This window comes from Poecilia formosa, unplaced genomic scaffold (assembly GCF_000485575.1).
Source record: "Poecilia formosa unplaced genomic scaffold, Poecilia_formosa-5.1.2 Scaffold5, whole genome shotgun sequence".
Classification (NCBI taxonomy): domain Eukaryota; kingdom Metazoa; phylum Chordata; class Actinopteri; order Cyprinodontiformes; family Poeciliidae; genus Poecilia; species Poecilia formosa.
In genome coordinates, this window is record NW_006799944.1 from 644371 (window position 1) to 658620 (window position 14250).

Sequence of the window (14250 nt, forward strand, 5' to 3'; positions counted from 1 at the left end):
ATATATACATACACCAAGCAGCTAAGTCATAGCTTTTAGCACATTTTTCATACTGCTTTATGAACATAAAAGCCTTCCGTACAAACATCAGCTCACTCAGCACTAATGACATTGGAGCCAATGTGCACATCATCCTGTGTACTTTCAAAAAGAGTCAGAGGAGCCAAGTATAAACATAGATCTGTTGAATTATTGCCAAGACACCATGGCATATTTCAAGAGATTGAGTAGAGCCCATGCTTCAATGGACCATCAGAGTGGATTTAGGAGTTAAAGTGAGAGCTATGTAATTTTAGGGGAGCAGTGAAACAGTAGTAAGGTTTTTGATTTTACTATGATGTGGCATAAATACAGCAAATTCTACTACAATGTCATACTTGTTTTTCATTAAAACACCCTTTGATCACAACTATGAGCACAATAAGCATAAAAATATTTAATGTACTTACTGTGACTCTAAGCCCTGATGCTCCAGAAACTGTTGAGCACTGTCAGAAAAGTTTGCAAAACCTAAGAGTGAAGAAACAGTGACTTACCACAACAAGTGATAAAAAGTTGCCAAAGTGATTTGTAATAGTGGTGCACTGACCTGTCTCCAGACCAAATTCCAGGTAGTTTTCAGTAACAATGAGAATGATCATAGCTTTGACAAAAAAAAAGAAAGCAAATGTAATGCAGAGGGATCGCTCGCCTCCTTCCTCCAGCTTGAAGTAGTGGGCCGTGAGGGAAAAAAGGATTTTACTATGGAGAAAAAGTCAAGGAAATGAACTGAAATGAAACACAAGCACCAATATAACTGTTATTTTTTAACTTACCAGTCCAGTTTAAAAAATGTCACAATAAAATGCCTTATAGAGCCTTGCAAATGTATTCACACACCTTAAACATTCAGTCACAAAACTACAAACTTCAATATGTTACTTTGGAATTGTACATCATAGGCCAAAGCAAAAAAGAAGAAACCGGGTTGTGCATTTGTATATTGTTCTGTGTGAAATTTGGCACAGGAGGAGAGCTTCTGTAAACAGCAACGGTTGTAGATAGGCACCAACACCCCTAGCGGCCCCACTAAATCAGTCAACTGGGCTGTGAAAAAGGGGCCCTTCATTCTGCAGCACAGGCATAAAGTGACACCAACTGACTGAGTCTGGTCAACAGAACGGGAACGACTAAAATGTGTTATTTTACAATCATTCAACATAACAGAAAAGCAGGAGAAAGGTAAAGTCAATGATGTGACATATTACTTTATTGTATTTGTGGTGTTTACTGCAGGAATAAACTGTGGGTTTTAGCAGGACATCTGTTGGCACTCATTCACATGAATTTCCAATTAAAAATGAGGAGCAGAACTGAGAGAATGATGCAAGGATACATGACAAAGGCGAGTACAAGTAGGCACCAGACCACACTGATGTTCATCTCTCCTGAGGGCTGAGCTACGCCGTAGTAAAGCTCTGTGATCAGATACACTGCAGTAGCTGCTACAGTGAAATCCACCAGCCACTGGAACTCAGGGAAGTAGTACAATGCTGAGGGGGGGGGAAAAAAGACATTTAACCGTTTTGATTATTAATAGAATAAGTAGAAACTTTAGACATTTTTAGAAAGAAGTCAGCTTGATTATCTCTCGGACTTAGAAATGTTTGGAAAAGTACCTAACGTGTCGACTTCTGTGATGCATTTCGTCTCCAGCTGCAGGTCTATGTCCTTTGGAACGGTTAGCGGTTTATTGTCTATGTGACCATTGTACTTCCTAGAGGGAAATAAGGGAGCAAAACACCAAAGTTCAGGGAAAAAGATATACAGCTTTATAAGACATACAGAACCACACACTGTGGCAGAACATGGCCACCTTTAGTGCAAATATAAGAATTCAATTACCTTAGCATTATCTGTTCGAGAGAAATGTTTTAACTTTGAATTTATGAATTAAAAAAAAAAAAAAAACATTTTCTACTCTAACAAGGCCATTAAAAAAAAAGAACATAGTTGGCAGCCTCTCACTAACAGCTGGAGAATAGAGACCTGGTGCTTACGTCCTGGATTTAGAAATACAATACCACCGTAAGACTCTAGCGCCAAACATGCCAGGGACAGATTTCATCTACGAGACACCTGACAGAAAAAATGAGGATTAACTCCACCCCTGACTGAGGGAGTCACTCTGTTAACAAAGAGGACGGAGTTGCATGGAATGAGTTGAAAAGGACAGTGGTCCATTTTTTTTTCTTTAGGGAATTATTGAGCATGTGGTGCTAGAGAGACCTGATCTGACTCACACCGGGTCAGAAAAAAGACTACAGAAACGTCTCAAGTTCAGATATAACATGTGGTATGGCAAGGATTAACTTGAAGATGAACCTTATTTACATACACACTTCAACGGGGGAGTACAAAGAAAAACAGCTAAAGTTACAAGTTAGACAGATGGTGTAACCTTTGTCAGCATCATTTTTAAGCTAAGCATATTCTGAGTTGCAAAATAATCTTAAAGGAAAATCTTTTTCCAGAATAAAACACGTCTGATATTTGACCATTTTCAAGACAGATCAGTTCTTAGAAAACTAAAGTATTTTAAACCATCTTGTCTCAAAAATAGCATAAGATGAAGCAGAAAAAGGACCTGCTTTTCTAGATCCAAACAGGATAAACTGCTTTGAACTCTGATAAACTGCCGTAAAGACACAAAACAAAGAAAAAAACTGTCTTCCATCGGATTTCAAACAGTCCTTAAAAGCAAAACATCAACATTTTTTCTTGACATGACTGTTTTTTATCTATCCAAATCATCTGCATTCTCCAAAAAGGAATACTTCTGTACTGTCCGTGTGTCTTTGCACTTCCAAAATTCCCCCCCAAAAATTGTCTAACCTGTCTTTCCTCTTCTGTCCCTTTTGTTTCCCAGCCAAGTTCCTTAACTCATCTTCCGTGGGGTGCTGATACCACCGCAGACTGTGAAGAAGATAAAAGGACAGAGACATTTCATCAAGCAGTGAATATGGCAGTAAAAAGGCACAAAAAGCAGATATTTTTTGTGGAGATGGGTAAGAAGAATCAGACTGAAGCTAAATTTACTCAAACTATGTGATTGCTGAGGTGTAAAGAGCAAATAAATATGGCTGTGGAGTACAGCTTGGATTTAAGAAAACTAATATAGAAAGACTCAAATAGTAACCATGTACAAGTGTTTAAAGGGTAATTTCTCCCACTGTTATACACATTCGGTTCCCTTTAAATCCATCCTCACAGCTGTGTTTAAATCCCATTGACAATTTTAGACTGTAAGAGGATTTCTTCTGGTCCATTTTCCTGTTAACAGCTTATTAAATGTTATGTGTGTAGAAGTACATATTCTCAAGAAAAATGCAATTTCTACAGAATATCTCTGTAGAACTATTCTACAGAGTATTTATATTGACATGATAAATAACATCTAGCAATGTTATTTATCATGTCAAAAGATATGTGTGAATATTTTATCCGTTATGATCATTCAGCTTCAATAACTAAACTTCAAATAAATATTCATTTAGAAATTTAAACTCTCATCAAATGGATCAGGCCTGGCATAAATGATGATATATTACCTGCCACTGCACAGGAGCCATCTTGCGAAGGAATAATGAGGTAAAATTTTCTGAATTACACTGGCCATTACCATGGTAACCACCAGCTGCACACCAAACAAAGCCTGTGAGAAAAGACAGTAAATACACTTAGTTATTAATTAAAGTGGTAACAACAAACATAAATTATCCTCTAAAGGAAAATTCACAACTTTTAAAAGTTCTTCAACTCTTTCGGAGTCGTTATTCTCAAAAATACACTTAACCCAAAAAGGGCTTAAAAACAACAACCACAAAAGTAAAACCAAAGCCAAACACAATGAAAAAAAAATGTTTGAGAGGTTATTCATCTGGTTTTTCCCTCACTGTATACCCAATAGACTGATTTACAATGTAAAGAGTGTTATTGAATCTGTCTTCAATGTAAAAGAGTCCAAGTAAGATTTGATCAAATGATTTCAGATGTCGAGCTGTAGATAATGAATATATTTGGAAAATGGTAAATTGGGTGTTTAAACTAAGTGAGGGACGTTTTCAGTGTTTTCAGAGTACATGACTGCCGTGAGCAGTTTTTGTTCATCCACCATCAACATAACAGGGCAAATTAAGAACTACTTCCTTTTTTTACTTCAAAATATAACTCACAAGTACAGACACAGGTTGTTGCGCTATATCTACAGCAAATAAAATTAGCAGGTACCTACTTTCTGCTGACCACAACTTCACAAGACAGTCTTCACTTCGGCGAGAAATATAGTGGACTTGCTAATTTGTCAATTTTTTTAAGGCAGAAGTGTTGATGTGACATTTCCCTTACTTCTCTTTATTGAGCTAGCAAATTAATAATAGGTCTGGGCAGAAAGTTGAAGACATTCAAGAATATATTTCAGTGGCCTAAACAATAGCAAACCTCAGGTCTACAGTTTTCCGCCAAAGATACTAAAATGACCAAGCTTCAGTTCATTTTCAAATCCAAACCATGCAGAGACTAAAACGAAGGGGCAAGTGAAAATTATTCCGCTTTTCTATAACAAAAACACTTGATTCTTTAATACATTTACTTGTATAAGGCCGTGGAGATGCTTGTCAGGAGTGACTACTGGTATCTTAAATACCACATCAATTTAGCTGCTCAAGTGCAGCATTATTTTTTTTTACCATTACGCCGATTATTATATGCCCAGAAATGTCACACACCTGGTACTAATGCATCTAAATGCATGATGTTGCTTCTTTGTCAAGCTTAAACTTACTGAGCTTATGGAAGAAAGACGACAAGACCCGAAACAGTAACTGTTAACAAAACCATGCCAATAAAACTTCCCAAAATGCAGCAGTCTAAACTAACAAAACCAGATTTCACAAAACAGAATAACAAAGATGACAGGGAGACAAAAGAAGATCCTTCAAACATGGTTTACAATAGCATCAAAGCGGCTTCACGTTTCATAATACACAAGTGTTGCATTTTCAGAAAATTTAAAGTCTCACTAAATTTTTCCCATCAAACTATTGTGTGGCACATGTTTCAAAATGTCTCTTGGCCAGACACAGCTTTTATGGTTGTTATCCAAAGATTTAGCAACAAAAGGGGCTCAATTCCAACCCAGAACCCTCAGATCAATATTCACTTAGGTTTAAGAGGCCAGAATCATTCCCATCAAGCTGTGCTTTTATCCAGCCGCTGTTGGCTCAGATCTGTTGGTGGGTTTCTCTTTGGCAATCGGTAGGAATCATTTATATCTTTTCCTGCACGCACTTCAGCAAAAAGACCAATTAATCTATGATAAAATGTTTTCCTTTTCAAGGGGGTGTCCTACGGCTGCAGTGCTTGAACTAGAGCCAGTTAAACTACGGTTAGGAAACCCATTATCTGAAAAATCCTGTTGCTTCGGCGTTTTCTTCACATCATGACCACACTCTGTAATTTTAAGTAAATAAGTTCCTTTCAAATAATTCAGATATCCTCTGTAGTATTAACTACAAAGCTGGGTTTCAGAATAAGACCTTTTCTTCATCTCTAGCTCAGTGGTGACATTAAAGATCCTTGTTACCTTTTCTGTATTTATCCTTCATTTACTGCAGTAAGTAGCCAGGTAGACCTCTTTATCAGAATATCAACATACAGTAAAAGAAATATGTTGCATTCTTTGCTTCCAGTGATCCGAAAACCCAAACGCATCATTACTTATTTGCCTCTAAGGTATGAGTGAATAACAAACATAACGGATACAGTGAAAACCCAGCGCACAGAATAGTCTGAGTAATACTTTAGAACAAAACCAGTGTGACACAGAAGGTGACAAATATATTGAGGATATAAAAGTGTGAGTTATACTCACTCAACTAAATTTTGTAATGGTCATAGGGAGCCCCAGTGTAGCCCAGCAAGGGGTGAGCGCCAAAACATGGAGTCAATACATCTCCAGACATACTGCAGGAGAGGCGGGAGCAATTTATGTTGCAGTTATACTCACTCATACTTGACGCGTGACCAAACACAACCTGTCTGAGTCGAGACATTTCTTCATCAGAGTAATGGTCATGTTATATAGGTCAAAAGCAGACAGTCTTCCTCGGGCGAATGCTGACCATTCTCTGTGGGGACCTGCAAGGATCTCAGGCCTAGGGGAAATTGACCCAGCATGTACTCCCTTATCTTGCCCAGTCCGCTTGACCCCCTCCACACGACAACCAAATGAAATCTGTGGGGGGTTGGGTTGTTGGAGCTGCAGTGATAACCACCATCTATAAGTGCTGGATGGAACTAACTTTAAAACATGTATTGACCAACAGCTGTCCAGCGTCATTCAGCTCCACTTCTCCTGGGTTTACAGATGATCATCAAATATCAGGATAAAAATGAAGGAAACCACTAACCGCTGTTGCCCAAATTCCTGTCAAATTCTGTGACAAATTGTATTATATTTATCCCACATCTAGTCACATGCTTACATTTTTTTTAAATAGCGGAGACCTTTACTACAGCTAACTGATGTCTGCATTCAAATGTTTGCCATGCACAGTGCCATGCAAACATATTCATACACTTTCACTGTACTTCTGTGGATAATTGGTTGCACTCAATTTCAGTTATGGGTATTAGCATAAAAAGGTTGAAGAGAATTGATTGCAAGGTCTTAAATGGATGTTTTATAGAAACTATACAAAATACTAAACACTAAAATTGAAACCGTTCTAACTTAGGTTGTCCCATGTCTTCAGATGGAGTTACATTTTTTTTTTTTTACATTTTACTTTTTTTTGTTTTTCCATTAGGGATTCTGTTCAAACAATATGAGGAATCAAAATCATACCTGCCGCAGATGGGTCTTCTTGCATTCAGTTTGTTAAAACAGATTAGTTTTGAAACTAACAGTTAGCTAACAGTTAGCTAACTGTTAGTCTTAGCTAACTGTTCTCAAAGCGGTAAAACTTCAACGTTTTACAGCAGTTCACACAAACTCTACAATCTAAATCTTTACATCACGGTAACATTTGCAACACAAATCAGTGATTATATTTATCTGTAACAATGACTTTCCCATGCTATATATGTGCTGCATCTGTACTGCAAGGCATATAAAGAACAAAGTTTTCTCAAGTGTGGAGTACAAGTTCAAGGTTTCCCCGAGAAATCTTGCTAAGGTTGAGTGCCAGGGCAGTTATTCATCCAGCCAGCCTGTTGTGTTCATAAGTTAAAAAAATGTTAAAGGTTGGCAGAAAATTTGAAAATATCACTTGATAATTATGTGTTATTGAAATATTGAAGATTGATACCGAAACACCAACTATAAAGTCTTAGAAAATGCAAACATTTTCAAAAGACTAAGCAATGCAAAGCTTGGTGGGGGGCACAAGTAAAGCCAGGTGGCCCGCCAGGCTTATAATACACTGAGATTGATGATGATTTGTTTATTGGTTCAACACAGAAGTCTGACATAATGATGACCCTAATGAATGAAGTTAGACATGTTATCCATCTACTGCATTTTCCACTGAAGAAATGTTGGCAAAACATTTAGACAATAATTTGATTGACTAAATAATACAGGCTTTTTATTATTATTATTTTAAGCTGTTCCATAGGAGATGCTGTTTAATATCAATAAGCGTTCAAATATCTAAATGTATAGAGAGTTAGTGAAGGCATTTTGGAATTAAATGCAAAAAATTGTGGATACTTTAGTCATACAATAAATATAATAAAGATAAACAGTATCTCTATATTATTAAAATAACATATACTTAAACATAATGGCAAATATGCACACGCAAGCTTTTTGTCATCAAATTTAAACTGCGAAATGGAACGTTTGACTAAAAGGTTTTGAATAATTATAAGACTAAGTACAATATGACAAAAGCATTATTTGTTGCTACCTGATAAATGAGTGTTTAATCTATTTAGGAACTTATAAATACAGATTGTAGCAATTATTGGAGCACAAAAGACAATTGTTGATAACAGAGTTTTAAAAAAAAATTCCATTTCAAATTCCATACTTCTTCTAGACTCAAACTTTAATGGCTGTAAACTCTTTTCTTATCTAGCAATAAAGTGTAATCCAAAACTTGACTATGAATTTATCCAGATATTTTCACAGTAGTAAGACTGAACTGTAAACATCAATGTCTGTAAGGAGAAAAACAGAGAACAGCAAATAAAGAATGGGTGGATTTAAAACTCAAGGACAGAAAGATGATTGGGATAAATGATGGATTACTGTATACTACATTTAGATGATGGGTTAGTTTAAACTCTTCTTTCCCATGCTTATATCAGCCTTTTGTTTGTCTGTGATTACAAACATAAGGGTAATGAAATGATTAGTCAAGTCTGTGAGTTCTCTTTTTTTTATTTGAGATTAATAGAAAGTGTGTCTAAAAGTCAAGTCACTGTTGCTTTTGTTTTATGCAACTATCCCATAGCATATCTCTCATTGATACTTATGCCATAAAATAATTTTGAACTTCTTTAAAAAAAATAAATAAAACTTATATCAAGGAACTACTAAAGGTTTTTTTTAATGTCCAGATTATAGTATTTATACTTGCTGTAATAACTGTTTGTATGCAGGTAAAGATAAATTGGGTAAGTTGTTCTATTTAAATATCTGTCACAGGTTTAGAAATAAATTACACCAAAGTTAGGTGAGTCAAATGATCCTGACATTCTCCCTGAGGGCGTCCTGAGGTCAAACCGTGCAGGTCAGATGAATCAACACAACCTTCACTACACAGCTTTAACCTGAGTGACAGGCTAAATGTTTACCACTAAGTTGGTTTTGTTATTGCCATGTTAATAGTCATATCTTAATTTTCTAATTCTGATCATTGGCTTAAAATATGTCTTTCCATAGGCTCCTTAACTGGAAGCTATTTCCATGTTAGCCAACTATAATTAGCAAGCTAAGAGGTATATTGGTATGCTGGTTTAAGTGTAAACCGCCACAGGAGTATAAACGAAGCCTGCCTTGAAACAAAAATGTTTCTTAGCCATAACAAACCAACGCTTAACTTATTGATACCTAGAACAAACTGATAAAGCAACAGATGCAGACACCTGCTATGGCTAACAGGCTGTACTAAAATGACACGATTTCTTTCACAAATATACAAGCTAACATAAACGAAACGGCAAAACGACTGCAAATATCTCAATATAATAGAAATATGTCCATTTGATATACCGTCAGTGAACCACGACAGATAAGTAAGAGTATTGCGTTCAGGTGCTTGCTGACATACTCACCATGTTGATGAAGTGCTGCTAAAGCGGACTCTACCCCAGCAACACACAACACCCCTACTCCGAAATCAAGTAGCAAGGAGCACATAAGCCCTTCTTGCGATGGCTGTGCACAGAAATGAACGGTCTCCTACCAAAACAAAATGTATCTCTCTATCTCTACAAATTCAGGCTCCATCGTCAGAAAAATCAATGGATTCAACCTCCCCTCTCGAGTATTTTCAACTGCAGTAGAGGTCACACTGAAACTCTGGGTGAGAAGGAGTCCTCAGATTTGCCTGTGTGAAAAAGCGCTACTCGAGACAACAACGGTATTCCCACCTCTTTAAGGTAAGACAATCTCTTACTATGTTAGAAATATTTGGATATTTTTAATACGAAATTCTGTATTTTATTTAATCAAAAGTATGATTTGTGCTATTTAATACAGGCGTGAGCGAGATGACTGTGATGATTCAGTAGGACCGCCTCAGTCAGGAAGGACCAACAAATCATTAGCACACATGACATATTTGTAGTTGTTTCTAGGCATAACAGAGGAGACAGTGTATTATGCGCTATTCAAAAGAAATAAAATCTCCACGTGTGTGACAGAGTGAACTACGTTACTATTTTAAACTGGTGCAGAGATACCCCAAGCTGATTTTACACTGTAAAATAACTCTTAGAGTTATGACCGAGTAAATAATCAATTTACCTTTTACCTTTTTTTTTTTTTTTTTTAAATTTTTTTTTTTTTTTTTTTTTTTTTTTTAAGGAATGTTTCTGTAAAGAGATCTGTTTCACATCATAGCCATCATTTTCAAGGAGTAAGGGATCCCAAGTGTTAAAGAAGATTTTAGGTTATAATATTTCTTAAGAAAACTCTTTTGGCTCGATCTCCTTCGATCCCAGGTTCTCCTGGCGGGCCACGTGTAGCCACACAAAAACAATGAGTGCACACGTCACAGAATTGCAGTTTAATCCAATAGAAGACAACAAAATTACAACAGAAACTGCGGAACAACAGAGACATATATTCATTTACCTGACATAAATGGAAAGAATAAGAAGGAAAGAAAGAAAGAAAAGCAAAGACGTCTTTGGAGAATTGCAAGAGCAAATCTAATTTGTTACTTCTGTGTTGAAAGTTTTACAGTAAAAGGCGTATTCTTATCTTTATTCAAATAAGGCGTATCTTTGCTCATCCAACCAGGAGCTATCTCTGACCCTCTCTCTAAAGCCAGGAACTCCTGCTGTTTTTTCACAGATGAGTGTGAAAAGCTAGAACTTATCCTGTATTGTTTCCCACATAGACAAATGGCAGTTCAAAAGATGTTAGCAAACCATCTGCTTTAACTACAGGTAACATAAAGGTCAATAGGCCAGAATAAGTTTCTGATTTTAAATCTATAATTAGGCTATTTCAATCAAGACATGTTAAGTTTTAAAACTAGCATACTTTAAATTTATTTTCTTAACACAAGCCAGGGACCTCTACATCTTAAAAACTGAGATTTAAAGGGGCACATTTAAATGCCAAATAATAGAACCTGCAACTGAACAACCGATTTATATATGTATTTTATTGACATAGTGCCACCTGGTTAAATCATTCTGTTACCATCAGAACTGCTTTATTTTTGTCTAGATTCAACAAGGTTTTAAAGATTTTCATCCTCACTGACATAATAGCAACATGTACTGATCACGGGTTCATCTGCATAATTATGATGCAATTCTCAGCTTTATCCATATAAGATTTGTTTCTTTTGAAACATCAGCTACATAGTACTTTTTCCTTTATATATATACACTGCTCAAAAAAATAAAGGGAACACTCAAATAAAACACCCTAGATCTGAATGAATGAAATATTATCATTGAATACTTTGTTCTGTACAAAGTTGAATGTGCTGACAACAAAATCACACAAAAATCATCAATGGAAATNTCATTGAAATAATCTTTTGTTTTGTTTTAGCATAGCTTTTTGTGCTTCCTTGACATGCATACAAGTTATTGTGTATAGATGTTTGCAAAACAATTGCTAGCTGTTTGCACATTATATATTGGCATATAAAATTAAGGATGCTATGAGAAATAAGCTCAAATGATTGATCATCTTCTTCTTAAATGAGTGTTCCATTTCTAAGTGGATATTTTGACCACAAACTGAATTGGGTGCCAAGGTATAGGAAGAGTGGGAAGGCTAGCACTAAAGGTAACCCTTGAAAATAGAAATAAGCCATTGACTGATATTTGACTCAAGAGTTTTGGATAGCGATTTGAAATGGAAAAAAAAAAAAAAAACTTAAATGAACTGGGGACCAGTGCTTATATATCCACAAAGTACATACTGAAGAAGTTGCCGGTCCATAAGAGGTTACCAAAATATCGATCCAATGGTGAGATTAAGTCTGTCCAGCAGGTCAGTTACTGGACATTACTGGCATACACCAGGTGCATGTATGGTATGGCACTTGAAACATAACAGTAAACCAAATATTGCAACCAAGAGGTTCCTTGCGATTGTAATACTGCACATATGAATATGTCAATGTGATTGCAATTTCATCTAGCTCTACTTACAACAGTTTTCAGAGGTGTGGTTAAAAATGTGTTGAGATACTACAAAAGATAGTTGAGGAATCTCAGAAACATCAGAAAATGGGTACACTTGGTGGACATGGTGACCAAGGCTACTCAGACGTGCTCACTTGGTTCTAAAAGGTCTATTGTTTATAAATAAAATGTTTGCCACATAATTACATGATTAAACAGTTGATAAATAGATGAATGGTGACTAGATGCTTTTGTGTTGTTTTGCACCAGTTTCTAACTGTGTACATCTAAAAATCACATTAAAACTAGTTGAAGCAGGCAATGTTTTTTCTATCTATTCTAGTGCAATTTCGATGAGATTTTAACAATTGTAGCCTCAGTTTCCTGTTCTTACCTGGAGGAAGTGGCAACTGGTGTGGTCTGCTGATGCTGTAGCGCATCAGCTTCAAAATTTGATGAATTGTGTGTTCTGACATGGTGTTCCCCATTCCTTTACAGCTTAAGCTGTAGTTGCTTTTCAATAATTTCTAACCAATCTGTTTATTCTTCTTAAATTTTTCAAGTTTTGTCGCTATATTTCTGATGTTATACCTTTGAGTTTTAAATCAAAGCAATTGTAACATGCATAGTTTTGTTTTAAGATTTAGTCTAAATACTATGACACCATAAAACCAGGATGCTTTGGCTCAACACTTTATACTGAAAGAATTTCATAACTGCCATGTTGGATGGTAGTCGATGGCCCCAATAGCAGGAGACGGAGGCATAGAGTAGATGATGAGTATAATTTAATGAAGAAGAATAAAAACTACGAAAAAACACATGAAAGAAGCCAGCAAGGGGACATGAGGAGAACACAGAGTGGAAAGAGGAAGTGATGGGAGTAGATGAAAGGATCCAGCAAGTAGTGAGTGAGAAAGAGAGGGTTAAATACTGGGGAAGTTGCATGCTGAACAAAAGACTTGGGTTGATGAGCTAATTAATTGCAGGTGTGAGTGGAGGGAAAGAGAGAGAGTAGCACAGGGGGCGAGGGAGAGTACACAAGAGAACAAGAAATAATTCTAACACTAAATAATAGCTAGACTGAAGAAACCTAATAAAGCCACAGTAAGAAATAATAAGAAATAAACATATGTAGAAAAACTACGAAGAAGTTAACTTAAGGAAAACAGGAACAAGACAGATGTAACCGAAATAACACAGAAATAAACAAAACCCAAAACCAAATCAAACAACCCCAGATATGACAATATCAGCCTGTGCCTAATAAAAAAAAGTGGTAAGTTTGATGTGCTTCGTAATTACAGAGTACTCTGTCTGCCTCAAATATTTGCATGGGAGTGTTTCTGAATCCAGTGGGTCTGACCAGATCTAAATGTGTTTTGCAATATTTGTACTTACCAACTCTAGGTTTATGTAAAACAAGTTTTCTGATATATTCTGTAAAATTTAGGTTTATTTTATTTATGTCCCATCCCATGTATTTCAGGGTAATATAAAATATTTACTGTATTTGTTGCATCCTTTTCAAAGCATGGCTCAGGGTGTTATCAAGAGGCAAGGTTGAGCACATGTTTTGCACATTTGTGCACACATCTGTGCGTGTGTGCTTGCACTCATGATATGCATGCAGAATAATATGTTCATTTCGATGTGGGCACATGAGGGCTTTGCTTTATTTGCACATGCGCATATATTGCCAAAGCCCTCCTCTCTTATTGCAGGGAAATCTACTCCACCCCCTTGATGCATAGCACTACTCTTTTATGGCACGTTGACAGACACATGCATACAGTGCCAGAATATTCTTGCGTACAGTTGTTATTTTGTTTTATCTCAAAAATATCTCACTGTTGTTGTATCTGATAGTTATATACTAATAAAGGTGTCGAAATTGAATCCAGTTAAGTAAAATGATATCACTATTAACACAAAAGGGCAAATGTATCAAGAAGAATTAAATGTTTCTAATGTACGAAGACAGATGTAATTTTACAAAAGTCTCTCACGAGTCAATTTTAATCATAACAGCTTTTTTTTTTAAAAAAAAAAAAAAGAAAAAAAATCTATTCTGTTCCATACACGTCCAAGTGATTTAGTTTTTATTTAAAACCGAAGACAGTCTCTGACTTTCTACTCTCCTTTCCTTCATCCCACTCAGCACTGTGACTGCAGCTGTTTGAACTCTCAGCTCTCTGGAGCCTGCCCTCCTTTTATTCTTTTCTTAGCCAGCATTGTCTGTTCTTTTTAGTCAGCCTTGTTATTTTTAGATGAAACATAATAGCCAGGATCTTCGACACACTGTGAAAGTTTCACACCACTCCTATTGTTTAATCCATACGACATCTCCTCTGTGCTTACTAGCACGTTGGAGCTTCAGCTTAA

At 36.2% G+C, this 14250-nt stretch overlaps 1 protein-coding gene across 2 annotated transcripts in view; it reads right to left on the bottom strand.

Annotated features, from left to right (window-relative positions):
* tmem161b (transmembrane protein 161B) overlaps positions 1–9581 on the bottom strand; it is a 15419-nt gene extending 5838 nt beyond the window's left edge. For both annotated transcript variants that reach the window (XM_016676730.1, XM_007562410.2), the window contains exons 1-7: positions 9325–9581; positions 3591–3694; positions 2875–2955; positions 1659–1756; positions 1376–1532; positions 590–741; positions 450–510 (exon numbers count right to left, since the gene is read on the bottom strand). In XM_016676730.1, the coding sequence (XP_016532216.1) occupies positions 450–510; positions 590–741; positions 1376–1532; positions 1659–1756; positions 2875–2955; positions 3591–3694; positions 9325–9327 (656 nt within the window). In that variant the 5' untranslated portion in view covers positions 9328–9581. The remainder of the gene's footprint in view (positions 1–449; positions 511–589; positions 742–1375; positions 1533–1658; positions 1757–2874; positions 2956–3590; positions 3695–9324) is intronic.
* Positions 9582–14250: the final 4669 nt, after the last annotated feature.